Genomic DNA, 26,759 nt, shown 5'->3' with positions numbered 1-26,759 from the left:
CTGAAGACAGAAGCAGGCGGATGAATTCTGGTGTACAGGGCGATACTGTCTGCTCAGATTCCACCAAATGCAGCAAAGGTTGATTGGATGGCGTTTCACAGATGGACAATGACCTAAATCATATTGTAAAAGCAATCCAGGAATTTATTAAGGCAAAGAAGTGGAATATTCTGCAATAGTTGAGTCAATCACCCGATCTCAACCACATTGAGCTGCGTTTCACATGCTTAAGACGAAACTTAATGAAGAAAAACATACACAAGCAACAACTGAACTCAGCTGCAGTAAATGCCGGGTAAGCATCACTAAGGAGGAAACCCAACGTCCATGGCTTCCAGACTTCAGCACTCATTGCCTGTAAATACTTCTCTACAATGTATTAAAAATGAACATTTTATTTATGGTAAAGTTACTTTGTCCAATTACTTTTGAGCCTGAGATGAGGAGGTTTTGTAGAAAAATGCTTGTAATTCCTAAAAGTTTTACAGGATATTTCTAGTCAACCCCTTTAATTAAACCTGAAAGTCTACGCTAAATAAAAAACAGCGGCATGCAGAGCTGAAATCATGAAGTGTCGGTCACTGTCCAAATATTTCTGGACCTAAATATATGTTCAGTGCATTAAAATAATTACCGGTTGCGGTCTTTTGCCGTTTCTAGCGATGCTTCCAGGCTTCTCCTACTTCATGTAATCACAGTTGTGACTAGCTGATTCACGCAACATTTCTGTGTGACTGGAGTCCATGTATGTCTATGTAAGCTTACATTGGAAAAGGAACTAACAGTCCTTTAGTGCAAGCTGACCAGTCAGGGCTGTGGGCACATGACACAGGAGAGGATCAGAGCAGCGCTGGAAATGGCATGAGACAGTGACCGGTAAGTATGTTAATGCACTGGGTAATAATTGGTCCTTTACATCATTCCTTAAGTTTTCTTAATTCTCCTGCTAAAAAGGCATATGTCATTAAGGAACTACAGTATATCAAAGTGACTACACCCCTCACATTTCTGTAAAAAATGTATTATCTTTTTATGGGACAACACTGAATATATGACACTTTGATACAATGTAAAGTAGTCAGTGTACAGCTTGTATAACAGTGTAAATTTGGTGCCTTCTAAATAACTCAACACACAGCCATTGACCTCTTCACTACCTTATATGTACTGTTTACATCCTATTCATTCTGAACTTTCCAACCTTGGACGTACCTAGTACATCCTGGAGATCGTGCGGGCAGAGATGCCGTGCCCACGCAATTGCCACCAGGAGCTTGGCTTACATGACAGCCAAGCCCTGGCTATCACTGCCAGAGATGGTACCCTTGCTGTCCCTAGCTGCTTAACCCACTAAATGCCGCAATGAATATTGATTGCAGCATTTAGGTGGCTGGGAGAGGGAATGTGCTCTGATCGGTGCCCTCGAAACGTCATTGTGCGGACCCGATTATTGCCATGGTAACCAGAGGTCGTCATGGCAACCTCCGGTCACTAGCTAATGAAAGCCTCTGGGATCATGCTGGGAACATGATCTCAGAGGCTTATGTCAGTGCTGCACTGACAGACATAATATATTGCAATGCTTGTGCATTGCAATACATTGTATCAGGAATTAGGGCAATGACAGTTAAGGCCGCTTTACACGCAACAGCATCGCTAACGAGATGTCGTTGGGGGTCACGGAATTCGTGATGCACGCGTGTGACACGTACGAGCGACCGCCAATGATCAAAAATACTCACCTTATTGTTGATCGTTGACACGTCGTTCAAATCCCAAATATCGTTGCTGGTGCTTGACGCAGGTTGTTCGTCGTTCCTGAGGCAGCACACATCACTACGTGTAACACCCCAGGAACGACAAACAGCACCGTACCAGCATCCTCCGGCAATGAGGTGGGCGTGACTTTCCTGCGGCTGCTCTCCGCCCCCCGCTTCAATTGGACGTCTGCCGTGTGACGTCGCTGTGATGGCGCACAAACCGCCCCCTTAAAAAAGAGGCAGTTCGCGGGCCACAGCGGCGTCGTTAGGCAGGTAAGTATGTGTGATGGGTACTAGCGATGTTGTGCGCCACGGGCAGCGATTTGCCCGTGACGCACAAACAAAGGGGGCGGGTGCGAACGCTAGCGACATCGCTAGCGATGTCGCAGCGTGTAAAGCAGCCTTTAGTGCCGATATAGGGACAAAGTTAAAAAAAAATGTAAAAATATTTTTAAAAAAATCAGAAAATAAAGAGCAAAAAAATTAAATCAATAAATATTTTTATGTAAAAAAAATAAAATAAAATCTCAAAACAACAAAAGTGCACATATTTAGTATTGCCGTGTCCATAACAGCTCCAGCTATAAGACTGTAATTCATCCAAAGAAAGGAAAGTCCGGCACTTTAAACACATTCACTGCTCCTCATCCATTTTTAAGTAACACAGTGCAACAAATAGGTCTCGACAGAGTCTGAAAAACAAATCAAACAAAAAAAACCCAAAACCTGTGGTGCAACACTCTCCATTAGAACACATTATATTAACTCCGGAAGAGAAGAAGAAGAAAGGAGGTGGCACTCACCAAGTAAAAATCTTCGTTTATTCTTTAAAAATAGATATCAACAAGCAGGGAGGGATGCGGGGGCGTCAGAGACGACGGCAGCCGTTTCGCGCTCACGGGCGCTTCATCGGGTCAATTCTCTGCGTAAAATATCCCTTTCCTTTTGTAACCAAAATCTGGAATTCACTTTACCCATCAGTGGTTCTTGCCTCTTTTCCACTTCACAACATACCTCTACATCCTGGGTTGGTGGGCTTTGAAGGGTTGGCTAGAGTAACACTGGACGACAGTCCAGATAGTGGCTCTTTTTAATGTATCATGCAAAGTTCATCCACATGATAGCTAAAAAACATGTGATAAGAAGATACAGTATTGAACCCCCAGAAAACACGTGCTGCTTCGTCTTGCCCTAAATAAATAATGCTAAGTAATGTGTTGTAAAGATCCATATATTCAAGGTAAACCATGTCTGAACTGTGTTTCTGTCTATAGTAATGGAGGATCATGTAACCACGCAGAAGAGAGTAGCGAAGGTGAAGGAGGTTGAGGGATGTGTTTCGTGACATCCCCTTCCATTACCAGCCAAGTGTTGGGTGGGAACACCATCCAATGGGACCCAAATACCAAAGAAGTGGCCCTTATTATGTATCCAATTCTTTTTATTAATAAGATTAGTTCTAAAGTAGCCAATCCTTTATGCAAACTGCTGTATATTTCAGGCACTATTGTGGGGTGGATGTCATAGTGAACGCAACATGTGAGTGGTTATACAGAGGGATGGGCACCTCTGGAAAAGTACCATCTATCAAAATAGAAAATTATTTATCCCGTACGGTAAACGTCGTGAAGCAAAACAAATCTAAGCACACACCGAACTGAGATTTTTCAGTTGCCGCACCTTCCTTTTACCCAGAATGCCATAAAAAGGTATCAGAATGCCATGTGTACCTCTAAATGATACCAATAGAAAATGTTAGTTCACCACGCAAAAATAACAATTCATCACACAGCTCCATGGAAAAAGTTATGAGTTTCACAAAATATGGACTCAAACCAATTTTTTAATTTGGTTTCTGAATTTTTTTTTTCACCACTTAACGAAAAAAAAGAAAAAAAAAACTTTACAAGGTTGGTATTACTATAATCGTACTGACCTGAAGATTCAAGTTGCCAGGCCATTTTTTACGCCCCATGATGCTGTAATAACAAAACCAAAAAATCAATGTGCAATGAGTAAAAATAAAAAAACCCCACAAACAAACAGACCCTAATGATGTCTATGGAAAAATAAATACAATTGTGGATTTTGGAAAAGAATAAAGTAAGAAGAAAAGTGCAAAAAAAATGGTTACCATGCTGTTTAACACTAGAAGTCCCAGAGAGGGATCATTTAACATTTCTACCTTTGGAACCCAGAGTCGGGTCGAATGACCTGAAGGATTTTAGCTAACATCCTTTGTTGAGGTAGATCAACACAATTGCCCCCTGCAGATTCCTCAGGCAATGGCAACATTTACAAATGAAAGGATTCAAATTGGAGCCATCAGAGTTGCCAGTTGTCAGTTTGGACTATGGGTCATTTGACCCTCTTTGGGGACTTCAGTGGGAGCTCGAAATTTCTGGGACTTCTAGTGTTAAAGGGAACCTGTCAGGTACAATATGCACTCAGAACCACGAGCAGTTCTGGGTGCATATTGCTAATCCCTGCCTAACTGTCCCTGTATACACTAGCATAGATAAAGAGATCTTTAGAAAAAGTATTTCTAAAGATCTTATATTGTATACTAATGAGAGAGGGGACTAGTCCCAAGGGTGGTGTTATCCTGGCTGGTCGACTCTATTTGTATGTTAGTATGCTCCTGTGGGTGTGCTATCATGCTAATGAATGTGCAGCGTCACCAGGAAGATCTCACTCCCCTCTCCGCTGCCATCGTGTCCAATGCTGGATTTCGGCTCAGTGCGCATGATGCCGGAGGTTCGGTCATGTTTACCACTTCAGTTTGAAGCCAGGACGCGTACACCCGGCTTCATAGTGCGCATGACCAAAACTCCAGGGTCATGCGCACTGAGCCGAAATCCAGCATTGGACGCGATGGCAGCGGAGAGGTGAGAGATCATCCTGTGACGCTGCACATTCATTAGCATGTTAGCACAACCACAGGAGGGGAACCAACGCCCAGAGGACTAGTCCCCTCGTTCATTAGCATACGGGAAAAGATCTTTATAAATACTTTTTGTAAAGATATCTTACTCTTTATCTATACTAATGTATACAGGGACAGTTAGGCAGGGATTAGCACTATGCACCCAGAACTGCTCGTGGTTCTGGGTGCATATTGGACCTGACAGGTTCCCTTTAAGGCAGTTATCTAATTATTGATCGTTCAGTGTTCATCGGAAGTGCACTCAACCTGTCTAAAATGGTTATTAAGTGACTGACGATCGACATGTAGATGATCGGCAGTCGTTTAATACTGCAAGTTGGCCAATGCAAGCGAGTCAGTAGAATAGGGCATCGATGTTCTATCAGTGTGATTGAAGGTGGCCAGCAGTGCTCCTTCAAGTGCTGCATCGCCCTTATTTATAGTGGGCCACACTCTACAGCTGTACTATATTATATTATATATTATATGTACTGTATTAGCAGTGCTTGTGCTTTGTATTTGAATTTGTTTAGCAATTTGTTATTTTTTTGCTTCATATGTCTGTCATTTTGTTTTTTGTTTATATGCAGTATTTTAGGTATTTGTGTACTAATTATTTTTTCTTCTCACAGCTGGAATGTGTGGGGTGTGTGGATAGTGGCATTGTTGCTATGAGTTGGAGCCCTGATCAGGAACTTGTTCTCCTTATAACAGGTATGAGTCCATTAGTAGGGAGATGATGATTACTATAATATAATATATAATTATACCATTGAGAGCAGACAACCTTTTAATCCAAATGGAAAAAAGTTAAGGGGAATCTGTCTGCAGATTTGATTTTGTTACCTCATCTGAAAGCAGCATGATGTATGCAAAGAGAGCCTGAATCCATCGTTGTATCACTTACATTACGGGGAACAGCAGTTCTGACATGAGAGTTTTAGATCTTAGAAATGTATCCGAGTTCAAAAAATCTGTCCCCGCACACCCCAGACTCTCTATATAAAGACTCCACAGACAGTGGGTTGCTAATCACATCAGGAGGCGTGCCAGAATAGCTGACCTAATCTGATAATCTCCTGCAGCTAAAACAAACATTACAGGTAAACAACAGCACACAGTGTGATAAGTGAGAGGCATCTCTGAAATCCTTGTGATAACCCCTAAAGGCCCAGTCACACACAACGACTTACCAGCGATCCCAAAAACGATGCGACCTGATAGGGATCGCAGGTAAGTCGCTGGGAGGTCGCAGGTGAGATGTCACACAGTCACACCTTACCAGCGATGCAGGAACAATACCGGTCGCAGTAGCGACCTGTATAACAATCTCAGCAGTCACTGTGACCCTGTCACACAGTGTCAAACACAACGATGTGTCCTGCCCAGTAGGACATCGCCTTTGAAGAAAATGGCCTGGACCATTCTGCACTAGAGATCTCACAGCAGGGGCCTGATCTCTGTAAGGTGTCACACATAACGAGATCGCTAACGGGATCGCTACTGTGTCACCGAAACCGTGACTCAACTGCGATCTCGCTAGCGATCTCGTTATGTGTGACGGTACCTTTAGGGGTACTTTGCACGTTGCGACATCGCTACTGCGATATCGTCGGGGTCAAATCGAAAGTGATGCACATCCGGCGCCGGTAACGACGTCGCAACGTGTAAAGCCTAGATGCGCCGATAAACGATCGCAAAAGCGTCGTAAATCGGTGATCTGTGTAGCGTCGGACATTTTCATAATGTCGCACCAATAGGAGATACGATGTTGTTCCTCGTTCCTGCAGCAGCACACATCGCTGTGTGTGAAGCCGCAGGAGCGAGGAACATCTCCTTACCTGCCTCCAGCAGCTATGCGGAAGGAAGGAGGGGGGCGGGATGTTTACGTCCTGCTCATCTCCGCCCATCCCCTTCTATTGGCCGTGTGACGTCACCTGTGACGCCGCACGACCCGCCCCCTTAGGAAGGATGCCGGTCGCCGGCCAGAGCGACGTCGCAGGGCAGGTAAGTGCATGTGACGCTGCCGCTAGCGATAATGTTCGCTACGGCAGCTATCACAAGAGATCGCATCAGCGACGGGGGCGGGGACTATCGCGCTCGGCATCGCTACAATCGGCTAGCGATGTCGCAGCGTGCAAAGTACCCCTTAGATTACTTTGTCTTCCCTTGTGCCAGTGGTGTGAATTAGCTCATCTATTTCTCAAAACCCAGAAGTCTCATGCAGAAGGCCCCGGAGCACTACATGAGCCACCAGTTGGAAACACTGTTATATCAGAAAAAAGAAATGTGCATGTGAAGTATATACTAACACATTGTACAAGCTTATCAAAAAGCAAAATGAACATTTTAATTCAGGCAAGCTCCTGGTTGTAGATGGCAAAGATATTTTTTGTAGTCAGTCTCCATGGAGACACATAGTTGTGCATAGGAGCTGTAGACCAAAAAATAGATTTTTAGTTAATGTGCACATTTTAATTTTAGATGCATTACAAGAATGCCAAGATATTTTTGTCAAGGTGTGAATATCCCTTAGACCTGTTTCACACACGTGTGTTAGGCCCAATGCCCACGCTGTGTAGTTTTGACGCGTATTTTCAGAAATCTGCATGTCCATTGTGAAGCCAGCAAAGTCTATGAGAAATCAGAAGTGCTGTGCCCACGTTACTTATTTTTCCCTTGCGTATGTGGTGTAGAAAAAAAGAAATCTGCACCAAATACGCAAGGGAAAAATACTCAACGTGGGCACAGCACTTCTGATTTCTCATAGACTTTGCTGGCTTCACAATGGACATGCAGATTTTGCTGCAGATTTCTGAAAATCTGCATCAAGATCCACAGGTTGGGCACAGGGCCTTATATGCATATCTGTGTTTGTGAGGCAACATATCAAAGAGGTACAAACCTTTCATACTATTTTTTTTCTTTATTTACTTGTTCATATTTGATCAATATTTTTCATTGTTTTCTTAAGCTAAAATTAGGGGGACATAAAAAAAGAAGTAAAAGAAAAACCAAACAAAACATATATATGTATAATTCCTACAGACCAAAAGTTTGGACACACCTCATTCAAAGACTTCTCTTTATTTTCATGACTCTGAATATTGTAGATTCACATTGAAGGCATCAAAACTATGAATTAACACACATGGAATGAAATATTTAAAAAAAATAAAAAGTGTGGAACAACTGAAAATATGTCTTATAGTCTAGGTTCTTCAAAGTAGCCACCTTTTGCTTTGATTACTGCTTTGCACACTCTTGGCATTCTCTTGATGAGCTTCCCAGAGATGGTTAGCACTTGTTGGCCCTTTTGCCTTCACTGCCTTCACTCTGTGGTCCAGCTCACCCCAAACCATCTCGATTGGGTTCAGGTCTGGTGACTGTGGATGCCAGGTCATCTGGCGTAGCACCCCATCACTCTACTTCTTAGTCAAATAGCCCTTACACAGCCTGGAGGTGTGTTTGAGGTCATTGCCCTGTTGAAAAATAAATGATGGTCCAACTAAACGCAAACCATATGAAATAGCATGCCGCTGCAAGTTGCTGGTTCAGTATGCCTTCAATTTAGAATAAATCCCCAACAGTGTCACCAACAAAGCACCCCCACACCATCACACCTCCTCCTCCATGCTTCATGGTTGGAACCAGGCATGTAGAGTCCATCCGTTCACCTTTTCTGCTTCGCACAAAGACACGGTGGTTGGATCCAAAGATCTCAAATTTGGACTCCTCAGACCAAAGCACAGATTTCCACTGGTCTAATGTCCATTCCTTGTGTTCTTTAGCCCAAACAAGTCTGTTCTGCTTGTTGCCTGTTCTTAGCAGTGGTTTCCTAGCAGATATTTTACCATGAAGGCCTGCTGCACAAAGTCTCCTCTTAACAGTTGTTCTAGAGATGTGTCTGCTGCTAGAACTCTTTGTGGCATTGACTTGGTCTCTAATCTGAGCGGCTGTTAACCTGCGATTTTTAAGGCTGGTGACTCGGATAAACTTATCCTTCACAGCAGTGGCTGACTCATAGTCTTCCTTTCCTGGAGCGGTCCTCATGTGAGCCAATTTCTTTGTTGCGTTTGATGGTTTTTGCCACTTGGGGACACTTGAAAATTTTTCCCAATTTTTCAGACTGTCTGACCTTAATTTCTTAAACTAATGATGGCCACTCGTTTTTCTTTGCTTTTTTGTTGCTATAATACAAATTCTAACAGTCTATTGAGTAGGACTATCAGCTGTGTATCCACCAGACTTCTGCACAACACAACTGATAGTCCCAACCCCATTTTTAAGGCAAGAAATCCAACTTATTAAACCTGACAGGGCACACCTGTGAAGTGAAAACCATTTCCGGTGACTACCTCTTGAAGCTCATCAAGAGAATGCCAAGAGTGTGCAAAGTAGTAATGAAAGCAAAAGGTGGCTACTTTGAAGAACCTAGAATATAAGACATATTATCAGTTGTTTCACATTTTTTGTTAAGTATTTCATTCCACATGTGTTATTTCATAGTTTTGATGCCTTCAATGTGAATCTACAATTTTCAGAGTCATGACAATAAAGAAAACTCTTTGAATGAGAAGGTGTGTCCAAACTTTTGGTCTTTACTTTTGGCCTAATGCCAGTAGTAGTTTTGGCATGTTTTACATTTTACTGTGTTTTATCCATTTGATACATTTTTGAATGGAAGTGTATAGAAATCTGATGCCTTGCCGTAATCCATTATTCCGGAATCCGCTCAGAATATATTTGGTACGTGCATTTGGAGCCATCGGTAAGCGTTTTTGTTTCTTGTTCTAGGTCAACAGACAATCATATTGATGACAAAAGACTTTGAGCCAATTGCTGAAATACAGATCCATCAGGAAGACTTTGGAGAAGGTCATTTCTGTTTTTGTAAAGTGAAGTTGGATGTGATATAAATTTATAAACTAAATTTTAACAGATTGTAAATTTATCTTCTTGAAATTATCCTCTCTTTAATATATACAGGGAAGTTTGTTACAGTCGGCTGGGGCAAAAAAGAGACCCAGTTTCATGGTTCTGAAGGAAAGCAAGCAGCCAGACAAAGAGTTACGGTAATATGTCTGGGATCTAGAAGTAAACTTCTCATATGTCTTGTATTTAAACCTCTCACCATGAAACGTCCGTCCAACCTTGAGGCAGTATGATATAGAGCCGTGGGAGCAGATTGATCTATAGATGAGTGAGAAAAGATTCAGTATAACCTGTGCACTAATCATTCAATACTCTGCTCTTTCTGGGATTTTTGGCCCTGTTGGGGGTCAGATCAGTGGCTGATTTTTTTTTTTTGTGTTAGTATACATATAGAGATAGTTGTCAGTCATTGAGGGGGCCAAAAATCCCTGGAAAAGCAGAGGTTTAAATGATTGAAACACAGATTATTCTGAATCTTTGCTCACAAACTACAGTACGGTATATATCAATCTGCTCCGCTCCCCCTGCCCTATATCATGGGATCTGCAGTTTGGACTGCATTTTCATGATGACAGGTTATTTTAAAAGGGAACCTGTCAGATCCCCCATTCCCTCCAACCCAGCAGCCTTTTTCCCTGTATGCCCAAATTCCCTGCCTAACCAGCCCAGTATAACGCTATTCGCTAATATAAATATTTATAAAAATATACTTCTACACCACATTGTCCCTATCCTAATTAAGGGCTTGACTAGTTAAAGTGGCATTAGTTCCTCAGACTAGTCTGAGCTCTTTCAATGATATCATGCTACCTGCTGCACGATCCATGGGCAGCATGTTTCAGCCACTGGCAGTATGATCTCAGCCATGTATGCTTGACTCTAAAACACTGCGATGTTTCAAAGAAAAAACAAACTTTAAAAGCCCCTGGGGACTGAGCGCACTGCAGACTCGTTAGACAGGACGGTCCGCATCAGCTTCTCCCCACTAGCTGCTCTTGACTGAATCATATATAAAGAATATATCAGACTCTGCTTTATAGTGGACTCCTTGCTGGCCACTCTATTAAAACGTTTAGATTAAAGTGCTCAAAAATTGCACCACAGAAGTAACAAACTGCTGAAATAAGTGTTTGACACTATTTTAGACTGCTTAAGCAAGTGGTCAGGTTCTCTCTAAATCCCACATTGGCCTGTGGTCCCACACCCCCCATCGTGCTACATCCCCCATGCTGCGCACCCCCCATCGTGCTACATCCCCCATGCTATAATAGTTCTCCTATTATACTCAGAGAGGAGTATAATAGGAGGACTGTAATAGGAGGAGTAGTCCTGGGGGGAGAGGAGTATAATGCCGGCTCCCTGCACATGTGTACCGGGAGCCGGTGTACGCTGGTAACTATGATACACATCGGGTAACTAAGGGACCTTAGTTACCCGATGTGTATAATGGTTACCAGCGTTCACGGGCTCCGTCAAGATCCCAGCATCGCAAGGTTATGTCTGGCGCTGCTGGGATCGTGACGGAGCCGGTGTACACTGGTAACTATGATACACATCGGGTAACCAAGGGATCTTAGTTACGCGATGTGTATAATGGTTACCAGCATTCACAGGCTCCGTCAAGATCCCAGCATCGCAAGGTTATGTCTGGCGCTGCTGGGATCGTGACGGAGCCGGTGTACACTGGTAACTATGATACACATCGGGTAACCAAGGGACCTTAGTTACCCGATGTGTATAATGGTTACCAGCGTTCACGGGCTCCGTCAAGATCCCAGCATCGCAAGGTTATGTCTGGCGCTGCTGGGATCGTGACGGAGCCGGTGTACACTGGTAACTATGATACACATCGGGTAACCAAGGGACCTTAGTTACCCGATGTGTATAATGGTTACCAGCGTTCACGGGCTCCGTCAAGATCCCAGCATCGCAAGGTTATGTCTGGCGCTGCTGGGATCGTGACGGAGCCGGTGTAGAAGCAAGCGATATCCCAGGATGTTGTGAGTGTGTGGATGTGATGTGTGAGGTGTGTGTGAGAGTGAGTGTGATCTGATGTGTGTGTGTGTGTGTGTGTGTGTACTCACCTGGGAGTCGGAACTCCTTGTCAGTTGGGCCAGAGTGAGCGTGCATTGCGTGAGGGGGGCGGGGCCTGCAGAGAGCCGGGGCGAGAGGCCAATCCGTGTGGGGGGGCGGGGCCATGGCGAGCCCAGCGGCCAATCAGCTTTGTGTCACCGTAAGGACACCATTTTGGAGCATGACAGACAGACAGACAGACAGAATAAGGCAATTATATATAAAGATTTAATTGCCTTATTCTGTCTCTGTCTGTCTGTCTTGCTCCAAAATTGTGTCCTTACAGTGACAACCGTCGGATTGGCCGCTGGGCTCGGCCTGGCCCCGCCCATCCACACGGATTGGCTGCTCGGCTCGGCCCCGCCCCCCGCATGGAGTAACCGTTTGGCCAGGCCCGCCCCCCACACGGATTGGCCGCTCACCCAGGCTCCGCCCCCCACACGGATTGGCCTCTCGCCCCGGCCCCCTGCACGCATTGGCAACTCAGCCCCGCCCCCCTCACGCATTACACGCTCGCTCTGGCCCCGCCCCCCGCACGCATTCCCCGAACGGACACGGAGCCCCGACTCCCAGGTGAGTGCTGTACCCCCGGGAGCCCACATCAGCGTACGCCGCCGACACATACCCTTGCATTGCTGGGGTTGCCGCCGTACGCTGGTGTGGGCTCCCGTGCGAGCGGGGGGCGGGCTACGCTAGTAACCATGGTACACATCGAGTAATATTGTGTAGCATAGTTACCAGCGTACACCGGCTCCCAGGTGAGCGCTTCAAGGTCCTGCAGCGGCGGAACATACACACACGCACACACATAAGAACAGACACACACACATCAGATCACACTCACTCTCACACACACCTCACACACACATCAGATCGCATCCACACACTCACAACATCCAGTGATATCGCTTGCTTCTCGGTGGCGATACTGTGCGTGCAGTGACCTTCCAGGACCTGCCGGAGGATCACATGGCTGGAAGCATGTGGTATGTCCGGATGTTGTGAGTGTGAGCGCGTATGTGCAATATCGTCAATGTGTGTGTGCGTGTATACGATCGTGTGTGTGCGTGTATGCGATCGGGTGTGTGCGTGTATGCGATCGGGTGTGTGCGTGTATACGATCGGGTGTGTGCGTGTATGCGATCGGGTGTGTGCGTGTCGGCAGAAGGCAGAGGAGCACTGCGTGCAGCACAGCTGCTGGGACCGCACACCGGAGGGCACAGGCAGAAGTGGGGTGTGAGTGTATGCGATCAGATGTGTGCGTGTATACTGTCTGATGCGTAACTGTGGAGCACGATGGGGGGTGCACAGCATGGGGGATGGAGCACGATGGGGGGGTGCACAGCATGGGGGATGGCGCACGATGGGGAGTGCGCAGCATGGGGGATGGAGCACGATGGGGAGTGCGCAGCATGGGGGATGGAGCACGATGGGGAGTGCGCAGCATGGGGGATGGAGCACGTTTGGGAGTGCGCAGCATGGGGGATTGAACACGATGGGGAGTGCGCAGCATGGGGGATGGAGCACGATGGGGAATGCGCAGCATGGGGGATGGAGCACGATGGGGAATGCGCAGCATGGGGGATGGAGCACGATGGGGAGTGCGCAGCATGGGGGATGGAGCATGATGGAGAGTGCGCAGCATGGGGGATGGAGCACGATGGGGAGTGCGCAGCATGGGGGATGGAGCACGATGGGGAGTGCGCAGCATGGGGGATGGAGCACGATAGGGGGTGCGCAGCATGGGGGATGGAGCACGATAGGGGGTGCGCAGCATGGGGGATGGAGCACGATAGGGGGTACGCAGCATGGGGGATGGAGCACGATGGGGGGTGCGCAGCATGGGGGATGGAGCACGATGGGGGGTGCGCAGCATGGGGGATGGAGCACGATGGGGGGTGCGCAGCATGGGGGATGGAGCACGATGGGGGGTGCACAGCATGGGGGATGGAGCACGATGGGGGGGTGCACAGCATGGGGGATGGCGCACGATGGGGAGTGCGCAGCATGGGGGATGGAGCACGATGGGGAGTGCGCAGCATGGGGGATGGAGCACGATGGGGAGTGCGCAGCATGGGGGATGGAGCACGTTTGGGAGTGCGCAGCATGGGGGATGGAACACGATGGGGAGTGCGCAGCATGGGGGATGGAGCACGATGGGGAATGCGCAGCATGGGGGATGGAGCACGATGGGGAATGCGCAGCATGGGGGATGGAGCACGATGGGGAGTGCGCAGCATGGGGGATGGAGCACGATGGAGAGTGCGCAGCATGGGGGATGGAGCACGATGGGGAGTGCGCAGCATGGGGGATGGAGCACGATGGGGAGTGCGCAGCATGGGGGATGGAGCACGATGGGGGGTGCGCAGCATGGGGGATGGAGCACGATGGGGGGTGCGCAGCATGGGGGATGGAGCACGATGGGGGGTGCGCAGCATGGGGGATGGAGCACGATGGGGGGTGCGCAGCATGGGGGATGGAGCACGATGGGGGGTGCGCAGCATGGGGGATGGAGCACGATGGGGGGTGCACACCTCCCCCCAAAACGCGCACACACACACCACCACGCACGCACCGCACAACACACCACACACACACTGGGAACCACAAACACCGCCCTACACAGACACCCACACACACAGACAACGCCGCACACACACAACACCCAACGCACAAACACAGCGGCACACACAAATATACGCACATACCGCACAACACACACACACTGCACAAAACATACCTCCCCCCAAAACACACACACGCACTCCACACACACACAAACCGCGCAACACACAACGCTACAGACACACAGCGCTCCACAAACAACGCAACACACAAACAACACCGCTCTCACCCCCCGCCACACCCAGACAACACCCAGAACATTTACAGCACACTACACAAACACTTGGCAACTACACACAACAACATCTATATATATATATATAACAAAAATCATACATTAACTACACAATACGTAAATTCTAGAATACCCGATGCGTAGAATCGGGCCATTTTCTAGTGTAAATATAACAATCCTAAGCTCCAGCCGGGACAGGCAATATTTGTTGGCAACAAAATACCCCTTTAAATTCAGTTATCGGATTGCTAATTGTGCAGTGTTACTAGAAACTAATAGTCTGGTGGGTGCCTATAATCTGATTTAGTTATATTGCTTTATAAGCATAATAGTGGTGCAATCGTCTACCCCTTCCTCCCAGTAACACTTGATTTGAAGTCTTGATGACTTGTGTTAATAGTACTTCCTCACAATACTGGCACTACTGTGTGTTATGCAAGCCGATCTCTACAAGTGTGTGGAAATCTGCTCGTGTCATCAGGAGACTGTGGTTTTGCTATGATAAAGCCCAAGGTTAGTAATGCTTGTGCTGAACTTCTTCATTCTTGGTATTATAGCAGCTGCTGCAAATCTAGGAAACCACCTACAGTCACATACCAGCCTGGTCCAAAGTAAGGCCATGCCATGACCTCCACTCTCTGGTTAGAACAGATGGGCCACGTATCTTCAGGGGCATCTCCAAATTTCCTGAATGCACATGGTCTGTCACATAAAAACTGCTGATTAGTGTAGTTAATTTTGCTACTGTCTGGTCCTGGAGAGCTATGTAGAGTATTCAGTATAAAAGTTTATATATCAATTGTCCTATAATAACCAAGCTCCTTTGTTTTAGTGTGTCCAATCTGCTATGCCCTGGGATGACCGCAAACCTCGCGTGACTTGGAGAGGAGATGGTCAGCTCTTTGCAGTGAGTGCCATATGTCCAGAGACAGGTAGGAAGACAGTAAAGGATTGAAGGATTACCAACCAATCTACATACTCTACTGCAAAAAAAGACCTTACAATAGGTTTCAATGAATGCAGTATTTATGTGACCAGTGCTATAGATCTGTATTTATCTGGCATTCACTGAGTACTACAGTTTGGTCCAGAAATATTTGGACAGTGACACAATTTTCGCGAGTTGGGCTCTGCATGCCACCACATTGGATTTGAAATGAAACCTCTACAACAGAATTCAAGTGCAGATTGTAACGTTTAATTTGAAGGTTTGAACAAAAATATCTGATAGAAATTGTAGGAATTGTACACATTTCTTTACAAACACTCCACATTTTAGGAGGTCAAAAGTAATTGGACAAATAAACCAAACCCAAACAAAATATTTTTATTTTCAATATTTTGTTGCGAATCCTTTGGAGGCAATCACTGCCTTAAGTCTGGAACACATGGACATCACCAAACGCTGGGTTTCCTCCTTCTTAATGCTTTGCCAGGCCTTTACAGCCGCAGCCTTCAGGTCTTGCTTGTTTGTGAGTCTTTCCGTCTTAAGTCTGGATTTGAGCAAGTGAAATGCATGCTCAATTGGGTTAAGATCTGGTGATTGACTTGGCCATTGCAGAATGTTCCACTTTTTTGCACTCATGAACTCCTGGGTAGCTTTGGCTGTATGCTTGGGGTCATTGTCAATCTGTACTATGAAGCGCCGTCCAATCAACTTTGCGGCATTTGGCTGAATCTGGGCTGAAAGTATATCCCGGTACACTTCAGAATTCATCCGGCTACTCTTGTCTGCTGTTATGTCATCAATAAACACAAGTGACCCAGTGCCATTGAAAGCCATGCATGCCCATGCCATCACGTTGCCTCCACGTTTTACAGAGGATGTGGTGTGCCTTGGATCATGTGCCGTTCCCTTTCTTCTCCAAACTTTTTTCTTCCCATCATTCTGGTACAGGTTGATCTTTGTCTCATCTGTCCATAGAATACTTTTCCAGAACTGAGCTGGCTTCATGAGGTGTTTTTTCAGCAAATTTAACTCTGGCCTGTCTATTTTTGGAATTGATGAATGGTTTGCATCTAGATGTGAACCCTTTGTATTTACTTTCATGGAGTCTTCTCTTTACTGTTGACTTAGAGACAGATACACCTACTTCACTGAGAGTGTTCTGGACTTCAGTTGATGTTGTGAACGGGTTCTTCTTCACCAAAGAAAGTATGCGGCGATCATTCACCACTGTTGTCATCCGTGGACGCCCAGGCCTTTTTGAGTTCCCAAGCTCACCAGTCAATTCCTTTTTTCTCAGAATGTACCCGACTGTTGATTTTGCTACTCCAATCATGTCTGCTATCTCTCTGATGGATATTTTTTCTTTTTTTTCAGCCTCAGGATGTTCTGCTTCACCTCAATTGAGAGTTCCTTAGACCGCATGTTGTCTGGTCACAGCAACAGCTTCCAAATGCAAAACCACACACCTGTAATCAACCCCAGACCTTTTAACTACTTCATTGATTACAGGTTAACGAGGGAGACGCCTTCAGAGTTAATTGCAGCCCTTAGAGTCCCTTGTCCAATTACTTTTGGTCCCTTGAAAAAGAGGAGGCTATGCATTACAGAGCTATGATTCCTAAACCCTTTCTCCGATTTGGATGTGAAAACTCTCATATTGCAGCTGGGAGTGTGCACTTTCAGCCCATATTATATATATAATTGTATTTCTGAACATGTTTTTGTAAACAGCTAAAATAACAAAACTTGTGTCACTGTCCAAATATTTCTGGCCCTGACTGTATATTCCTGCATCCTCCTCTTTGTATTCTTTAATTTCTCATTTCGGATATGGAGATATTCGCTAGTAATGTTTAGACTCTAGTTTCCACTAAGACGAAGTTGGCATTTTACTCTTCTTTGGGGATGTGTACTTTCTCCCCTACCTGACTTTGACCAATCATAAGCAGGAGGTGCCATACAGGGATAAAAAGAACACATTCTCAGAGCTTAGCTTAGAACAGTTTTTTTTTTTTATGTGAGACTTGTAATGACACAAATCACTGCTCTCTTTCATGATCTTTGCGTGACCTGTGTAGAGTACAGTAGAACTATATAGAATAAATAGAAAATAATTCCAGCTCACCCCTCTTCACTTCACGGAAAGCCGGCGGCGCACAGGAAAACGCCCGGACTTAGGCAGGAACATACGGTGCAAAAACGAAAGCAAATCCAGCGCCTTGGCAGGGAGACTCGAGTGATAAAACTCCAAACTTTATTATATCAAAATTAAAATACAAAAATTTAGACCACTATGTGGGGGGGCAAGAAAAAGTAATCCACGGACAGAGGAAAAATTCCTACATGTTTCGACCAGTAGAGGTCTTAGTCATGGAATGAAGGAAGGTCTCCAGTGGAGGTGATTTAAAACCACATGCACACCACGTCATCAGAGCAGGTGCTCTAATTAAGGAATGTGTTACCAGTCCATTCAAAGTGAATGAGTGCAAATATATGTAACAAGACATAATAGAGACAAAAAATAAAAAACTACACAATATGGCAGTCTGTGAGAAAAATTAAAATAAAAATGAATACAGAGGAGGAAGATCCAGAAAAAACAAAAGCAAAAACCCATATATGCAAAAAATGTAATCAGGAGGATGTAATCACATGATGCATGAGGAGAGAAAGAAAAAAAAATCTCTTCTTTTTTTTTTTCCTTTTTCCCTTTCCCCCCTCCTCTCCCCAAAAACATCCCTATCCCACCTTCTTCTCACTATCTATTATTGGATCAAATACTAGGTTGACAAAAACTGGATGTAATTTTTTTATATGTCGTTTTTTTTTTTGTTTTTTTTTTATAATTATTTTATTATTAGATCCAAGAGAGAAGGAGAAGGGGGGGGGGAACAAAAGCAAAAAACCCCGAAGGGGGAGGGGAGAGGAATAACTCCTTATGAATACTGTATGATGAGGTCTTTTCTAAAATTCATACCATTTGGAACCAGAGTACCCAATTTAAAAATCCAAAAAGACTCCCTGTTAAAAAATTTTCTACGATGGTCACCCCCTCTCAACGGTTTGTAGACTTTCTCAATACTAGAAAAGATAAGAGAATCAAGGTTCCTATTGTGTATAGAAACAAAATGTCTAGTGACCGCAGTTACATTAACAGCCGTTAAACTTGACGCATCGGACATGTGCCGTCTGATGCGTTTTTTCAACGGGCCACTAGTGCATCCCACGTACTGGATTCTGCAGGCCGTGCATTCAATCAGATAGATGACGTTTGGTGTGTTACAATTAATAAAATCTTTTATGTCATAGGATAAGACCGGTGGTGATAGACGTAAACGTTTTACTTTTTTTGACATGCTTGCAAGAAATACACTGATTGTGACCACAGCCGTAGAACCCAGTACATGAGAGCTAATTTTTGTTGTTTTTATTAGTATTCTGTGAGTCTTTGCTTGCAACAAAACTGGGAGCCAACAGATTTGATAAATTGAGAGCCCCTTTAGCAACAAAATTGATGGAATAGCTAGTGAGGATTTGACTTAAGTTGTTATCTTGATGTAAAAAAGGTAAGTATTTTCTGATGATTTTTACAATATCATTAAATTGCGGGGAATAAGCCGTAGCAAATGTTATTTTGTCAAGATGTTTCTTACTGTCAATTTTTTTGCATTTGAAAAGGTCTGTTCTATTGAGATCCTTTACTATAGATTGTGCTCGATTGAGACACCAGTCCGGGTAACCCCTTTGTTTCAGACGTGTACATATCCTTGAAGATTCCTCCAAAAATATCAGATCTGGAACAATTTCGTTTAGCCCTAATCAATTCTGCTAGGGGAATATTTTTGATGGTATGGGGAGGATGGCATGAGTGGGCTTGTAGAATAGAGTTGGAATCAGTGTCTTTTTTGAAAGGATATATGTCAATTTTGTTTCCATTTCCCACTAACGGTACATCGAGATAATTAATGCTGGTAGGATGTGTATGGTAGGTGAATTGTAAATTAAATGAATTTTGATTTAGAGGTTGAACAAAAGAGGGTACCTCCTTTGTATCACCTTTCCAAATCAGCAGTAAATCATCAATGTAACGAGTGTTCAATGAGATTTTGTCAGAAAAAAAGTTATTGTCATTGAAAACATAAAGTTCTTCAAAAATCGCCACTACAATATTAGCTAAAGAGGGGGAAAATTTCCCCCCCATGCTAACTCCACATTTCTGCAGATAAAAACTATTGTCAAAAGTGAAATAGTTATGGGTTAGTAAAAAATGAATCCCTGAGACAAGGTAGTCTTGGACACTGATGGAATAGGAGCTATGTTGTCTAAGGAATGTATGAATACAGTCAATTGCCACATGATGTGGTATTGATGGATAAAGACTGACTATATCACATGTGACCCACATATAGTTTTCTTGCCATGTAATGGAATGAAGATTATTAATAAGTGATTTGGTATCATGTAAAAAACCTGGAAGATTTTTCACCAAGGGCTGTAAGTAGTGGTCAATCCAGGCTCCTAATTTTTACCCCAATGATCCAATGCCAGATATTATTGGCCTAAAAGGAGGTGGAAATATTCCTTTGTGGATTTTTGGGAGTGCAAGGTAGAGAGGGACTACAGGAAAATCTACTTTTAAAAAGTCAAAACATTTTTGTGAAAAAATTCCTTCTGTTAATCCCTCCTCTAATAATTTATCCAATTTAGGTTTGAAAAAATTAGTGGGATCTCCTGATAAACTTATGTAGGTTTGGGAATCAGATAAAATATTTTTATTACTCTTCAAGTACAGCCCAAAGTCGAGTACCACAACTCCTCCCCCTTTCTCTGCTTCCCGAAAGATCAGACCTGAATTGGTTTGAAGGTCTTTGAGTGCTATTCTTTCAGAAAAATTAAGATTACTGGATTTAATATTAGATATTTTCTCCAGATTTATCAAATCACATTCAATTTTCTCCTGAAAAATGTCTAAAATAGACGGCCGGGATTGCAGGGGGTAGAAAAATGGATTAGATGTAAGAAACTCAGTGTCTGGAGACTGATCATAAGTCCTAGATTCTGACTCTAATTGACGCAATTCAACATGTCGTATTAGTTCTCCAAATTCTGGTATTAGATTCACGTCCTCTTGTATGGGTGTGAATATGGTCCGATTCTCAGAATCACACATGGTATCATCCTTGAAGTGACATTTGAGTGTGAGGTTTCTTGCTAGTTTATTAATGTCCAAAAGAGTATTAAAAATATCAATTGTATTTGTCGGACAAAAACTAAGTCCTCTAGAAAGTACTGCAATATGTGATTGAGACAAAATCTGTGCTGATAGATTCCAGACCGGACAGACTAGTTCCTCTGTTTGCGACGATCCGGATATTTTGTGCTCCCTATGTTCACGGCCGCTTCTCCTCCCCTGTTTTTTGATGCATTGCTGGACCCTTTATATTGTTTCTTTTTATTATTGCGGTTTTGGTATCCCTGATCCTCTGATGAGACATCAGAGAGAGGATCCAGGGAAGTGCTTGTATTTGCGGAGGAGATGGTAATATCTTCAAAACTAACTCGCCTATTGTGATTTTTATAAGAAAAATGCTTGTTTTTATGTTTATTTTTTAGGATAGAGTAAGATTTGTATGAAGATCTCCAGGAATATACTTTGTCAGATTGGTAGTCATGAGTGTCTCTTTCATATTTCTGACGTTTGCGGTCCGCAATCTTATCCTCTAGCACACGCAGATGTTTATTAAGATTGTCCTGTAGAGTTTTAAAGTCAGGTAAGTCAGAGAATTTTTCCAAGGCTTTTTCAGTCTCTGCAATGTTTTTTATGCAAAAATCTAATTCTTCTTCCTCATGTTTCACAATAAGTATCATATTTTTACTTATATATGAACGTAATTATCTAATTATAGAAGAATCTACATCATTACGTTCATATATAAGTAAAAATATGGTTCCACGTGGTTTACGATTAATTAAATCTCCTACTTTCTCCACCTTCTCTGAAGACTTCCTAACAAGTTGGAATTCCATTCTATCCAACTGTTGCATTCAGCTCATGGAACTTATTGTGAAACATGAGGAGGAAGAATTAGATTTTTGCAAAAAAAACATTGCAGAGACTGAAAAAGCCTTGGAAAAATTCTCTGACTTACCTGACTTTAAAACTCTACAGAACAATCTTAATAAACATCTGTGTGTGCTAGAGGATAACATTGCGGACCGAAAACGTCAGAAATATGAAAGAGACACTCATGACTACCAATCTGACAAAGTATATTCCTGGAGATCTTCATACAAATCTTACTCTATCCTAAAAAATAAACATAAAAACAAGAATTTTTCTTATAAAAATCACAATAGGAGAGTTAGTTTTGAAGATATTACCATCTCCTCCGCAAATACAAGCACTTCCCTGGATCCTCTCTCTGATGTCTCATCAGAGGATCAGGGATACCAAAACCGCAATAATAAAAACAAACAATATAAAGGGTCCAGCAATGCATCAAAAAACGGGGGAGGAGAAGCGGCCGTGAACATAGGAAGCACAAAATATCCGGATCGTCGCAAACAGAGGAACTAGTCTGTCCGGTCTGGAATCTATCAGCACAGATTTTGTCTCAATCACATATTGCAGTACTTTCTAGAGGACTTAGTTTTTGTCCGACAAATTTGATATTTTTTTTTTTTAAATCAGATCTTTATTTATTAAATCATAAGGGATCGATACAGAGAGTATTTCACTTTTCATATAACTGATAACAATAAACAACAGGTAAACACATGTGGTTTATAAATCAGGTTCTTTCTCTGCATGTATGTAAATATAGTAATAGAGTTCTCAAATCATAATTATATTATATAGCTTGAGCCTACAAACCCCGTGGCTCTACAAATAAACAAAACTTAAATTATGCAATAATGCCTGAGACTAACAGAAACACCTCCTCCATCAGCCGTGTCGCTCCACATCATATTGCTATACTCTCCCGCCCCTCCCTCTCCGTGCAGTCATCAATGAAACCGTTCCAATCCTCTCTCACCTCTTCATTCAAAGTCCATTTCGCCACAGAAAAGACTAGTTTTAATTCCCTTCCTCACACATGCCATCACTGCAGGCACAACAGTAACCGGTCCAGCATTGCATCCCGAACCAGTGCACTAGAGCAGGGGTCGGGAACCTATGGCTCGCGAGCCAGATATGGCTCTTTTGATGGCCGTATCTGGCTCGCAGACAGGGCTCCTACCTGTCTATGGGAAGGATCAGGGCCGGCGCCAGCACAATTGAGAGCAATGATGAGAGAGTGAGCGGCGCGCTCTCTTATCATTCTCCCCGCTGTGACTGTCGGCGTTCTTCTGACAGCTCTGCAGCGAGCGCGGTGACGTCATCACTGCGCGCCTGCTGAGAGGTCAGCGAGCGACAGCAATGGACGATGCGCCGAGGAGACCGGATCAGCGGGGGAACGAGGAGACGTGAGCCGCCCCTCTACTGACACTGGGCTCCCCTGACTCACAGGCCGGCCACTACACAGCGGCACTAGTACACATAGGGGCCCGGCAGCCGCTCTGCGTCTATGTGTAGTGCTGCTGTGTAGTGGCCGAACTGTGAGTCAGGGGAGCCCAGTGTCAGAAGAGGGGCCCCTGACCTGAAGAAGCCACCAGCCATGTCTGAGCTGCAGGAGTGCTAGTCCTGACCTGCACAGCAGACGGAATCTCCATCCTGCAGGACCTGCGATGACGTCACGCCCATGTGACTGTGTGGGAGGAGACACAGGAGGCCGGGCAGAAAGCAAGATACTGAATCCTGAAGGAGATTTGGACACATGATGACTGGTAATAAGAAAAGAGGGGACATGAGGGGGAGGGGGCTGCAGGGTGAGGGGCATATGAGGGCTGCAGACTGACAGAAGGATGTGAAGGGGTGCACAGTGTTTGACAGGGGTAAGTTGGGGTACAGGCAGGGTGAGATATGTGGGCAGGGTGTGTGACATATGGGGGTGTAGTGTGTGTGATATGGGGGTGCAGGCTGTATGGGAAGCAGGGTATGTGACATATGGGGGTGTAGTGTGTGAGATCTGGGGGGTGCAGGCTGTATGGGAAGCAGTGTGTGTGTGTGGGATATGGGGGGTGCAGGCCGTATGGGGAGCAGTGTGTGTGTGTGTGTGATATGGGGGGTGCAGGCTGTATGGGAAGCAGGGTGTGAGAGATATGGGGGTGTAGGCTGTATGGGAAGCAGGGTGTGTGAGATATGGGGGTGTAGTGTGTGTGATATGGGGGTGCAGGCTGTATGGGGAGCAGGGTATGCGACATATGGGGGTGTAGTGTGTGGGATATGGGGGGTGCAGGCTGTATGGGGAGCAGTGTGTGTGTGTGATATGGGGGGTGCAGGCTGTATGGGGAGCAGTGTGTGTGTGATATGGGGGGGTGCAGGCTGTATGGGAAGCAGGGTATGTGACATATGGGGGTGTAGTGTGTGAGATCTGGGGGGTGCAGGCTGTATGGGAAGCAGTGTGTGTGTGTGTGGGATATGGGGGGTGCAGGCTGTATGGGGAGCAGTGTGTGTGTGTGTGATATGGGGGGTGCAGGCTGTATGGGGAGCAGTGTGTGTGTGTGATATGGGGGGTGCAGGCTGTATGGGGAGCAGTGTGTGTGTGTGTGATATGGGGGGGTGCAGGCTGTATGGGAAGCAGGGTATGTGACATATGGGGGTGTAGTGTGTGAGATCTGGGGGGTGCAGGCTGTATGGGAAGCAGTGTGTGTGTGTGTGTGGGATATGGGGGGTGCAGGCTGTATGGGGAGCAGTGTGTGTGTGTGATATGGGGGGTGCAGGCTGTATAGGGAGCAGTGTGTGTGTGTGATATGGGGGGGTGCAGGCTGTATGGGAAGCAGGGTATGTGACATATGGGGGTGTAGTGTGTGAGATCTGGGGGGTGCAGGCTGTATGGGAAGCAGTGTGTGTGTGTGTGGGATATGGGGGGTGCAGGCTGTATGGGGAGCAGTGTGTGTGTGTGATATGGGGGGTGCAGGCTGTATGGGAAGCAGTGTGTGTGTGTGGGATATGGGGGGTGCAGGCTGTATGGGGAGCAGTGTGTGTGTGTGATATGGGGGGTGCAGGCTGTATGGGGAGCAGTGTGTGTGTGTGATATGGGGGGGTGCAGGCTGTATGGGAAGCAGGGTATGTGACATATGGGGGTGTAGTGTGTGAGATCTGGGGGGTGCAGGCTGTATGGGAAGCAGTGTGTGTGTGTGGGATATGGGGGGTGCAGGCTGTATGGGGAGCAGTGTGTGTGTGTGTGTGATATGGGGGGTGCAGGCTGTATGGGAAGCAGTGTGTGTGTGTGGGATATGGGGGGTGCAGGCTGTATGGGGAGCAGTGTGTGTGTGTGATATGGGGGGTGCAGGCTGTATGGGAAGCAGTGTGTGTGTGTGATATGGGGGTGTAGTGTGTGATATGGGGGTGCAGGCTGTATGGGGAGCAGGGTATGCGACATATGGGGGTGTAGTGTGTGGGATATGGGGGGTGCAGGCTGTATGGGGAGCAGTGTGTGTGTGTGATATGGGGGGGTGCAGGCTGTATGGGAAGCAGGGTGTCTGGGCCACTGACAAATACAATTGCTCCAGCGGTCACTTAGTACACAAAGGAGTGTTCCTCTCTGCTGCACTAAGCCACCGCTGGACCTAAACAATAATTCGCTGTAAAATAATAAAATAGATAATTGACATAACTGACAATGCGTTGTGTGACATGTCCAATATTCCAGCTTCTTTCTTCTGCGAATGCCTCAAAGCTGGCATTCTCTCAACATCAGGTGGGAAGAATGCCAGCTTCCAGTCATGCGCAGGAAAAAGAAGAAGCCAGACTGCTGGACTGATGTCATGCATCGCAAGTTCACAATGGAAGTTATTTATTTGATTTTTTTACTGCTAATTACCATTGTTTCAGTCCAGTTGTGGCTTTATACAGCAGGGAGGAGCATTCCTTGCTGTACTAAGTGAACATTGGAGCGATTGATCTGTCAATGGCCCTTTAAACATATTGTACGGCTCTCGCGGAATTATATTTCAAAATATGTGGCGTTTACGGCTCTCTTAGCCAAAAAGGTTCCTGACCCCTGCACTAGAGGGTAGGCCCGGCAACTCCATCCATGGCCGCCAAATGTTGTAAAACGTTTTCAATGTTTTTCTTTTTAAATAAACTCCCCTTTCCAATCTTATGACGTTATTTAATTTGTTTTTGAGCTCTGGTAATGTTGGTGGTAGAGGGTCTAACCAGTGATATGCAAGTAGCTTTCTTGCTTGGTACAAGATACGGGCTATTCCCAGGCCTGTTGGAGAATCCGGGTCCACTTCTCCTTCCCACAGACTCAACAGGCACAGGCGAGGCGACGGTTGTATTGTGATATGATATAACGAAAGAGAGAGGGAATAGACCGCATACAGCTGCTGTGCTGAAGGATTTTTATTCAACCATGTTTCATAGTCGGTGCAGGTAAAAAGCGGGGGTTGGCTTGGATGCGAGTCCCTCCAGGAGGACGACGGCCGTTTCGTCTAAGTGGACCCGTAGAAGTCTGATCTACAGACGAAACGGCCGTCGTCCTCCTGGAGGGACTCGCATCCAAGCCACCCCCCGCTTTTTACCTGCACCGACTATGAAACATGGTTGAATAAAAATCCTTCAGCACAGCAGCTGTATGCGGTCTATTCCCTCTCTCTTTCGTTGGATTACCTGGCTATCCTGTCTGTTTGACCAGCACGCTGCGCCTGAAGCTCATCGAGCGCTACACTTCAATTTCCAGCACATGTGCCACTGAATCAAAAGGTAACCTGAGGGCAGGCGGTGCAGGACTTTTTCTTTCTGATTGCATTGTGATATGATATATTTGATCTATAAGTCCCAGGGTTTGGTTCCAGAAATCACCAATGTGTCCACACTCCCACATAACATGCATCAAATGGGCATCATCCTGTCCACACCTAACACACTGTGTGTTTGGTCTGAGTCCCATCTTAAATAGTAGACTGGGAGTTTTATATACCCTGTGGATGAGATATATTTGAGACAGCTTTTGGCACTCCGATACCGCCAGTTTAGGAACTTGTTCCAATATATCAGACCACTGGCCTTCCGTCAGGGGACCGACGTCTCGTTCCCATTTGCTTTTAACAATCAATGGATGTGTTTCCAGATGGGCAGGAAGTAATTTTTTATATAATTCCGAAATAAGACCCTTAGAGGACTCAGATGTAAGCAGGCTATGTAAT

The 26,759-nt window shown here is 45.2% G+C and overlaps 1 protein-coding gene across 2 annotated transcripts in view; it reads left to right on the top strand.

The window, feature by feature from the left end:
- Window positions 1-26,759, top strand: part of ELP1 (elongator acetyltransferase complex subunit 1) — a 216,587-nt gene that overhangs the window by 26,064 nt on the left and 163,764 nt on the right. For both annotated transcript variants that reach the window (XR_012754623.1, XM_075352448.1), the window contains exons 4-7: window positions 5,319-5,400; window positions 9,484-9,564; window positions 9,676-9,761; window positions 15,387-15,486. Coding sequence is in view for 1 of the 2 variants with exons in the window: in XM_075352448.1 (XP_075208563.1) it covers window positions 5,319-5,400; window positions 9,484-9,564; window positions 9,676-9,761; window positions 15,387-15,486 (349 nt within the window). In the remaining variant the exon portion in view is untranslated. The remainder of the gene's footprint in view (window positions 1-5,318; window positions 5,401-9,483; window positions 9,565-9,675; window positions 9,762-15,386; window positions 15,487-26,759) is intronic.

The sequence above is a fragment of the Anomaloglossus baeobatrachus genome, chromosome 1 (assembly GCF_048569485.1).
Source record: "Anomaloglossus baeobatrachus isolate aAnoBae1 chromosome 1, aAnoBae1.hap1, whole genome shotgun sequence".
Lineage (NCBI taxonomy): Eukaryota > Metazoa > Chordata > Amphibia > Anura > Aromobatidae > Anomaloglossus > Anomaloglossus baeobatrachus.
Note: the sequence above shows the minus strand (reverse complement) of the source record. Positions and strands in the feature narration are given on the sequence as shown.